Source organism: Notothenia rossii (genome assembly GCF_949606895.1).
Source record: "Notothenia rossii genome assembly, chromosome: 4".
Lineage (NCBI taxonomy): Eukaryota > Metazoa > Chordata > Actinopteri > Perciformes > Nototheniidae > Notothenia > Notothenia rossii.
In genome coordinates, this window is record NC_136902.1 from 74,780,830 (window position 1) to 74,791,025 (window position 10,196).

A 10,196-nucleotide genomic window follows, 5' to 3' on the forward strand; every position below is an offset into this window, starting at 1 on the left:
ACGGACCTCCGCGGCCCTCTCCGTGTCCGTTTCCCCCTCGATGTCGTCCGCCGCCTCCGACTCTCCACTAAACACAGCACACAACTCACATTTCCCTGCCGTCCGTGAACGCACCCCCATAGCCCCCGCTAGCTTAGCAAACCCCGGCCAATTCGTTCCCAAAATCAGAGGGTGCGTAAGGCGAGTGCTAACTCCAGCCCTGACTCTATGCTTTTTCCCCTTATAAGAAATTTCCAGCGTCACCTCCGGGTACTGGTGAATATCCCCATGCACACACCTCACCTTCACCCACGATGCTTCAATCAATGCCCCAGGCCGAACCAGGTGCTGATGGATCATCGTCTGATTACAGCCCGTGTCCATCAGAGCCTGGTGTGTAGTACCCCCCTGTATACATACCGGTATACGGTACGTCCCTTCCAAATCGGGGGAGGCAACTGGCGGTCCTGCAACCCGAACCAGCTGTCCGACCTCCATGAGAGGACACTCCCGTCGGAAGTGTCCGGGCTGCCCGCACCGCCAGCAATCCTGCCCTGACGTCTGAGGAGCCCCCCGTGGTGCCGGACGACCAGAAGCATAGGCCGGACCCTGGGGAGAGATAAAAACAGGAGGGTAAGGTAGAGCTAGGGGGGAAAGTGTCGGGGCGGCGGGGTTGGGGCCGTGTGATGGTGGGGAGGGAAGGGCAGCTGCTCCAGGAAACCTCCTCCTCGGGGCTGGGAAGGGTCTGCCCGCTGAGACGGCTGGTGGTCGGGGCTCCTCTTTCATGCTCCGCCAGGGAAGCGAGAGGTGGTCCTCCGCGAGGACGACGGCTGCTTCCAGGTTGGCGGGGCGATGTCACTGGACCCAATTCGCCGTTGAAGATGGCAGGCCGGCAATTAACTGCTCCAGCTCCACCGACGACTTCCTCAGCGGAGCGCACCCCCGGCTGGAGCCAGCGGCTCGCTGCATCCAGAAGCCGCTGCGCGTAGGAGAAGGGCCGGTCAGCGTCCTCGAAGGGGAGGGTCCGGAACCGGCGGCGATTTCCCTCTGGCATGCTGCCAAGCCGGTCCAGGATGGCCTTCCTCAGATGCCGGTACACATGCCGAGAGGCTGCTGGCAGGCTGTGGGCGGCTAGCTGCGCACTCCCAGATAGCAGAGGCAATAGCCGCGCTGCCCACTCCTCCTCCGGCCACCCGCACGCCGCCGCTGTGCCCTCAAAGATGTCCAGGTATGCCTCCGGATCATCCTCTGCTGTCAATTTCTGGAGGGCAATTGAAGGCGGTCGGGCCGGGTTGGTAGCGGGATCGGCCTCCCGAGCGGCCGGACGCTGCAGCAGCTCCCGTAGGAGAGCCTGGTCCTCGCGCTGGCTCGAGGCGATCCCGAGCAGAGCCTCGCTCTGCTGTCGCTGTAATGCTGTGGTGGTCTCCTGCATGTGAGCGAGACGTTGGAGGGCCTGACCCAGCGGGGTTTCTCCTTCCGACATGATGTCCCTGTTCAGGCGCCACTGTGAGCCTCTCCGCTCACACAGGGTTCAAATAGGGACGGAAAGAGCAGGTTGGTTGAACACAGGCGTTTATTAACTCCAAACAAAAATATACGCGGGTCTCAAACGTTGCCCGGGTGGGAACCTTCACAGGTCCTTTGGCGACCTTCCAGGATCCCGCCTACTGCGAAACAGACCAGAACCAGGTTACGACATGCTTTTATTCCGGCATTGATTACCTGATTCCGATCAGCTGTCTGGCCTCCGGCCGAGCCACTCCCTTCACTCCAGCAGCCCGCGCCCAAACCACACCCCGCTGCCACAACTGTGTTTCGTGGTGATCATTGTGTTGCCAGGGCAACGGCATTTGTAGAAATCTCAAAACTGTCCCGTAGATGTCTTCACGGCTGGACTGTTAGCACGCATGTGAAGTTTGAGCACTTTTTGAACATTTTCATAGGAGTTATAGCGACAACGTCTTTTATGGCAAGGGATGCGTTTCCATGGAAACGGCATATGTAAAGCATAAATAGCCCACCTCAATGTTAAATAGCACATTATTGAGATCGGACCTATTATTATTATTATGATTATTATTTGAACACTTTGCGCGCACTTTTGAGCCCCGCAACATGTGAAAACTCACCAAATGTTGAACGCACATCAGAAGTGGTGAAAATTGAAATGTGGATTCGTCCCTCGCCAATAAACCTGGTGTTCAGACTTCAGACTATCATTAATGGTCCGGCCCTCAACAGCTCTACGCCAATTATGGGATCTCACCTTATGCCGTTGCCATGGCAATGCATCCTTCACCAAAAAATACCATGTTGTTGTAAGTCAATGGAAAATCGTCCAAACTGCACCAGACTTCAGATGATGGCTAATGGTCCGGCCCTCAACAGCTCTACGCCAATTATGGGATGTCATCATATGCCGTTGCCATGGCGACAGATCCCCCGCCATGAAACACGGTGTTGTCCTAATTCAATGAAAAATTGTCCAAACGGCACCAGACTTCAGATGATGGCTAATGGTCCGGCCCTCAACACCTCAATATGACAATAGGGAGTTTTACCCAAAAGCTGTTGCCATGGCAACACACCCCTCGCCGTTAACCACGATATTGCTATAAGTCCTGTGTATATGGTCAAAAACTGTTCAAACATTACATGTGTGCTAACCGTCAAGCCCTCGAGACATATATGTGTCAGTTTTGAGATTTCGTCAAATGTCGTTGCTATGGTAACAAAATGGTCGCCGTGAAACACGGTTTTCTCATAACTCCAGTTAACATGCTCCAAACGGCCCAAAACTTCACAGGTTTGATAACGATGCAGCCCTCAACACAACTAAGCATATTATGGGGTGTCATCAAATGCCGTTGCCATGGCCACAGATCACCCACCATCAAACACAACGTTTGTGTGACTGCTGTAACTCAAAGACATTGCCCGATCGGCCTGAAACTTCCCACGTTTGCCAACGGCCAAGTCCTCGAGACATCTGCCTGACGTCGACGTGCGGACAACAGCCTGCGGAGCATCGAAGACCCGCTCAACGCTGCTTGCAGCTTTAATTATTATTATTATTATTATTATTATTATTCAATTGTAATCAAGCACTGCTCGAAAATATCTCAGTTGGTCCGAGAGCTGTGTGCATAATGCTTCCTTTTGCAACATCTTACTTGTGTGAGATAGGCTTTTCTGCTATTGCTGCCATTAAAACGAAATACAGATCAAAGCTGAACATTGAGAATGAACTGAGAGAGGCAGTCTCAAAACAACAGCCCTGATTTGAGAAGATCTGCAAGGGAAGGCAAGCACACACAAGTAATTGATAAACTATGTGTGGAATAGGAATGGTAAAGTGATGTGATCGTTTGCAACCTGCAATAGACATAGTAGTTAATTAATATATTTTCCTTAAAGAAAATTGATTTAAAAAATCTACTACTCAGGGAAGAAGGCCAACCAGTTTTAATTAGGCCAAATTAATTCACAGTATCTATTACAAGCACTTTTGTTCATGTGTAATCCACAATAAAATATAAAATTAGTTGTATCTTTGTATCTTCTTATTATTAGCAGAGAAAATGTAATATTTTTTACAACAACATACAATATAGATGGGAACCGGGTTGGGGGGGGGGTCCCGAACATATTTCCAATTACCCAAGGGGGGCCCGACTGAAAAGTTTGGGAACCACTGGATTAGGGTATTTGGGCATCCATCCAAACAGCATGACTTTGTCAATGATGATTATTTGAAGAAAAGTTACATATAAAATACAGAATAAAATAAATACATCTTGTCAGTGCTGGGCATGGGCATGCTCTCTCTCTCTAATAGCAAAGTGACGTATGGTAGAAGGAGGGAAGCATCTGAAAAACGTTATAAACCAGTGAGAACACACAGTACAGTTTGCCCACTTGGTGACAGTTGATGATGGAGATGTCTCTTATTGGTCTGATCCTGTCTATAGCTTTGTGTGAGCTGAAGTCAGTTCTTGTTCTGAATAGTTTTGGGGATGGTGTGAAACAAGCGGCTAGGCTTACAGGGGATAGGACTGCTGCTGTGCTTAGCACTAATGCTTCATCTGTGACATGTAAGCTGCAAGGTACCACTCGTCAACCTGCATTCTCTATGGACGGTGACTATGTTATTGGGGGTGTTTTCTCCATACACTCCAACTTGCACACAGTAAAGCATAACTACACCACTATGCCCGAGCCACTAAGCTGCGCAGGGAGGTTAGTACAGGGAGATTTTGGCTAGAATGTGGGCATTTACAGTATATTGATTCATATATTGGGAATTTGTGTTGCAATGTACTGTGTTGTATGTACAAACTTTTAAAAATAATAATCATTTACAAATCTTTCAGTTTTTTACATAATTTGGATTTATTTTTTCTATTTCATAAAAGGCAATAGTTTAACTGATGTATACATACTTAACCATTTGTTGAATGGAGAGATGTTAAAGTTAGGATTTATTGGACCATTGAATCAATTCATCAAAGTGATTGTGAAAAATGAATATATATCTAATCATGTGTTTGGGTTTTTGACAGATGACATTCCCATAAAGCCTACAGAGATGCTATTCGTTATTATCCAGACCATATATTTCAATTTCAGTCATCTTCTAGTCTATCACGTATTATTTTTAAATCTTAAAGTTTTAAAATGAACACCGATGTCTGTGTGCAGCATCAACTCCCGTGGACTGCGCTTCTCACGTGCAATGGTCTTCGCCATCGAGCAGATTAACAACAGCACAGAGCTGCTTCCGGGGATCAAGCTTGGTTATGAGATCTATGACTCATGTGCCTCGGTGTCTGTGGCGGTGCATGTTGCATTTCAGCTTTCAGGGGGACTAGACCCGTTGTTTAACACCGCCGACAAATGCTCAGAGTCTGGTACGGTGATGGCCGTTGTTGGTGCGTCTGCGTCCACGTCTTCCATCAGTATGTCACGCATCATCGGGCCCTTCAACATACCTCAAGTAAATATTAAGAATCTATTGAAAACTGTGTTTGAGTCCTTTACTTGTTTTTCCTCTGTCCCGTTAAATAACTGTTGTTTTCTTTAGGTGAGCCACTTTGCCACGTGTGCATGCCTGTCTGATAAGCAGCAGTACCCAAGTTTCTTCAGAACAATCCCGAGTGATCAATTCCAGGCTGACGCGCTGGCCAAGCTGGTAAAACACTTTGGCTGGACTTGGATAGGTGCTGTCCGGTCGGATTCTGACTATGGCAACAATGGCATGGCGTCTTTCCTGCATGCAGCACGTAAAGAGGGGATCTGTGTGGAATACTCAGAGTCTTTCTATCGGACCCACCCACGTAGCCGGATCCAGAGAGTAGCTGACGTTATCCGCAGGTTTCTATATCATTAATTCTCCTTTTGTTCACTGTGCTGACACTGACCTTCTGCACAGAAAAACCAAAACAAGTTCTAAAATTGATGGAACATGTTTTTATTACAACAGGAAATGTGCCATTATATCTGTTGCTCATCTCTTATGTTTTGTTTTTCTTCATACTTACAGTATGACTTGTAATGTATAAAATACAATTATACTCATATATTATAACTATTGTTTTTATATGTCATTGAACGTCCCTCCAGGTCAACGGCTAAGGTTGTTCTGGCATTTACTTCCATCGGAGATATGAGTATTCTGCTGGAGGAGCTGTCACGCAAGCCTTCTCCACCTCGCCAGTGGATAGGTAGTGAGTCCTGGGTAACCGACCGAGACATGCTGAGGTTCAGCTTCCTTGCTGGAGCCATCGGATTTGGCATTGAAAAAGCTGTCATCCCAGGTCTGAGGGACTTCTTGCTGGATCTCTCTCCCTCTAAAGTGGCTGACTCCCCATTGCTTACCATGTTCTGGGAGGAAGGATTCAACTGCAGGCTGGTAAAAAGTGAGAAAGTTGTGCCAATTTTAAGAACACACTACTCACGGTAGTGTCTTGATTGTGTTTCTTTTTTACATTTTCCGTCAAAGTGAAGCTCCCTGAATTGATCAGCCTGTTAAAGACCAAACCCCAGATTTGGACTGAAAGGGAAATCTAATATTTTCTAATGAAATACATGAGGCGGACAAAAGGTGCATCTCGGTGAATTATCTTACAATGTGATGTTCAGGTCATGTGTATTAACAATGCTGTCTAATATATTGTAAACAACATACATGTACATTATTCTACTTGGGCTATTATGCAGTGATTCCAGAATTTGTATTTGTTTAGTTGAAAGCTATTTATTCCTCAATGCACAACAATTTAGGGAAAGTCTCCCTTCAAAAATTGTCATAAAATAAATGCTGAAAAACATAGTGGCTGACTCCCCATTGCTTACCATGTTCTGGGAGGAAGCATTCAACTGCAGGCTGGTAGAAAGTGAGAAAGTTGTGCCAATTTTAAACATTCATGACAGTAGTGTCTTGATTGTGTTCCCCAAAATGATCAGCCTCTTAAAGACAAAACCCTGTTTGCTAATCCTGCTTATCTAAAACATATAGTGCAGAGTTAAAATATATGTAAAATAAAACACATAAGATGTGGAATATATTTGTTGACAGGTTTTCAGTCATTGTAAAATAAAGAAGATGAAGTTTAAACAGGAATGTAGTAAATGTATGCTTTATGAGAAGTAATATATACACGGTATATGTACATACATAATGTAGGTGAGTTAAAGAGTAAGTAAAATAATTTAAATATAAAGTGACAGTATCAAAGTCCAGACTTCAAGAGTTCAGCGGTCTTATTGCGAGTTGAATCAAGCTGTGTAGGCCTGTTAGTGTGCTACCGTCTACCAGACAGCAGAGGGCAGACAGTTTATTTCTAATGTGATAAGGGTCTCTGATGATCCTGTACTTCTGGTTCTAGTGTCCATCATACATCATTATAACAGGGCAAGTCAGTATTAAATAAAAGGAAAACATGTTTTGCCTAATTCAATTGTAAGTCCGATGACTCATTTGTGTAAATGTGAGCTGCTGACATTTGAAAATAAATAAATAACGTAAAAAACAGATAGACACGTCGGCTTGCGTGAAATTTGATGTAAAGTAAGCATGTTATAAGAATAAATCTCAACACTAAATAAAAAAATGTTTTTGCAATGCTTGCTTGGCAGGTTAAACTACACAATACAAACATAAGAATGAATGAATGTAATCATCATGACTAAAAACACCTCCCTCTGTCTCTGTGTTTTTAGGTGAAGCCACAGACAGGAGTGTGTGTGATGGAACTGAAGATATAAAGATGCTCCAGAGCTCATACACTGACACATCTCAACTTCGAGTCACTAACATGGCGTACAAGGCTGTCTATGCAATAGCGCATGCCATTCATAACGCAGTGTGTCAGAAAACAGATTCCACTACACAGTGTGATAAGTTCACTAAGCTAGAGGCCAAAGAGGTCAATAAAAATAATGTTTTGAACTCCCCAATGTTCTTTTCAACTGCACGTCTCTTCTATACATTTGAATGCTCATTTTATTATAAATGATCTCTCTATCCCCTTCACTGTCTCCCTTTACTTCATCCCCAGGTTCTTAATCAGCTGAAAAAAGTTAATTTTTCCCAAAATGGTTATGATGTGTCATTTGATGCCAACGGGGATCCTGTGGCCAAATATGAGCTGGTAAACTGGCAAAGAAATGAGATTGGCAGCATTGAGTTGGTGACTGTGGGGCAATACGATTCATCACTGCCGGTGGGCCAGGAGTTCCTTATCAACAGGAACCTCACCTGGGTGGAGGGTGGCACACAGGTGAGGAGCCCCAAAGCAATAGTTTAACATATTACATTTTCATATTGTTATGACCCAGCTCAAAAGGCCACAACAAAGAGGAGACACACCATGTCGATGGTTAGCAAAATATGTTTATTTAGGACAAGCAAATCAAATCAAAAACAGTAAAGTATGACGTGTGGATGTCAGTGGTATCAGTAATGTAAATGCAGGGTGAGGATTGTATGGACATGTATGTGTGTGAGTGTTGAAGTGCAAAAAGTAAAACAACTGAAGAAACTCATAATATACACTCAACAAAACCAGGGTGCCTGCAGGGAGAAGCAGAGAGGCTTGAAATAGCTGCAGGGAACCAGACCCAGGTGCCCTGAGTTACTGCAATCAATGCAATCACGACAGCAGACAGGACAGCCACCTCCTCTCTACTGATGAACCTACAGGGGCTTCACAATATCATCTTAAAGGGTATAGTGTCTTTAATTTTTATAAAGAGTTTAAGGTCACTGAAATTGTTTATTCTGACCATAAATATTATGAGGGTACCTCATACAAATTCCAATGTTACAAATAATGAGAGACTATTTTTAGTATGAAAGTTACGTTTATTATTTAAAATACACGTTTACTTACTGTTTATGGAGTGGAGAAAAGTGACACAATTAAAGGTGATGTATAAAATACTTTTATCTAGACAAGATAATCACTTTCAGACTGCTGAAACTTACTTTAGCTTTAGCTGATTATTTGTACACAAAAACTGGATTGTATCGTCTTGGCAGTGCGGTTGACACTACAAAAATGTAAAAGACACAAAGAAAAAGATTGTGAAGAAAAAAACATGTGAGTTAATTTGTATGTGACAGGTGCCTGTGTCAGTGTGTTTATGTTTACACAAAAACTGGATTGTGTCGCCTTGGCAGTGCGGTTGACAATACAAAAATGTAAAAGACACAAAGAAAAACATTGTGAAGAAAAAAACATGTGAGTTAATTTGTATGTGACAGGTGCCTGTGTCAGTGTGCACTGACAGCTGTCCTTCAGGAACTCGTAAAGTGCTTCAGAAAGGAAAACCCATCTGCTGTTATGACTGTACACCGTGTCCCGAGGGAGAGATTAGCAATGCTACAGGTATTTGTTTTTCTAATGTATGTCTACAACATAAAATATAAATTCCAACTGCTTAAAGCTCTTTTCTTTTTTTCAGATTCCTTTGATTGTTTCCCTTGCCCCAAAGAATTCTGGCCTAATGCAGAGAGAGATACATGTCTTCCCAAACCTGTAGAGTTTCTTTCCTTCAACGAGCCCCTTGGAATCGTCTTGGCTGCTTTTTCAATCGGTGGTGCCTGTCTCACCATTATAACAGCGGCTGTGTTCTATCGTCACAGGAGCTCACCAATTGTCAGGGCCAACAACTCTGAGCTGAGCTTCTTGCTGCTCTTCTCCCTGACTCTATGTTTCTTATGTTCATTAACGTTCATTGGAGCACCCTCGGAGTGGTCCTGCATGCTGCGCCACACAGCATTTGGGATCACATTCGTCCTCTGCATGTCTTGTGTTCTTGGAAAAACTATAGTAGTTCTGACGGCCTTCAAAGCTACACTACCAGGTAGTAATTTGATGAAATGGTTTGGGCCTTCACAGCAAAGATTGACTGTAGTGTCTTTCACGTTTATTCAAGTTTTGATATGTACTATTTGGTTAGTTCTTAGTCCTCCCTTTCCGATGACAAACCTCAAGACATACAAGGAGAGAATCATCCTGGAGTGCGCATTAGGATCAGCTTTGGGGTTCTGGGCTGTACTTGGGTATATAGGCTTACTGGCTGTCTTTTGCTTTGTGTTAGCTGTCCTAGCTCGGAAACTACCTAATAACTTTAATGAAGCCAAGCTTATCACATTCAGCATGTTGATATTCTGTGCAGTCTGGATCACATTTATCCCAGCATATGTCAGCTCTCCTGGGAAATATACTGTGGCTGTGGAGATATTTGCCATTCTGGCCTCCAGTTTTGGACTAATTACGTGTATATTCGCTCCAAAATGTTTTATTATTTTGTTTAAGCCAGAGAAAAACACCAAGAAACATTTAATGAGCAGGGGTTTGTAAAAAATGTAGATGGCTTTATAAAGCTTATACTGTGCACATTCAAATATGTTTTCCTTGATGATTTAAATATTCATATTGGAGTTTCTTTTATGCTCAATATTTTACTAATTGTAATGTCATTTTGTGAATTTAATAATAATACCCTATTTTACAATACATTTTGATCAATTACTGAAAAAATAAAATAAAGTGAATAAATAAATCAACATTCAGACCGTTTGTGGTACTTGATTAACATTTCCAAAAAACATATTAAATACTGCATAATCGTAAGAAAAGCTGGCTGAATTGCTATAACATTATTGCCAAAGAGGAAAATACAACATCCCATAGTCCACAAATCCTTCA

At 43.6% G+C, this 10,196-nt stretch overlaps 1 protein-coding gene across 1 annotated transcript; it reads left to right on the forward strand.

The window, feature by feature from the left end:
* The first annotated feature begins 4,702 nt into the window (after positions 1-4,702).
* LOC307037472 (extracellular calcium-sensing receptor-like) lies at positions 4,703-9,994 on the forward strand. The gene is made up of 7 exons (XM_079678357.1): positions 4,703-4,975; positions 5,063-5,352; positions 5,602-5,897; positions 7,201-7,406; positions 7,539-7,760; positions 8,747-8,870; positions 8,947-9,994. Exons 1-7 carry the CDS (start codon positions 4,715-4,717, stop codon positions 9,846-9,848), a joined length of 2,301 nt encoding a protein of 766 aa, XP_079534483.1. The 5' UTR covers positions 4,703-4,714; the 3' UTR covers positions 9,849-9,994.
* Positions 9,995-10,196: the final 202 nt, after the last annotated feature.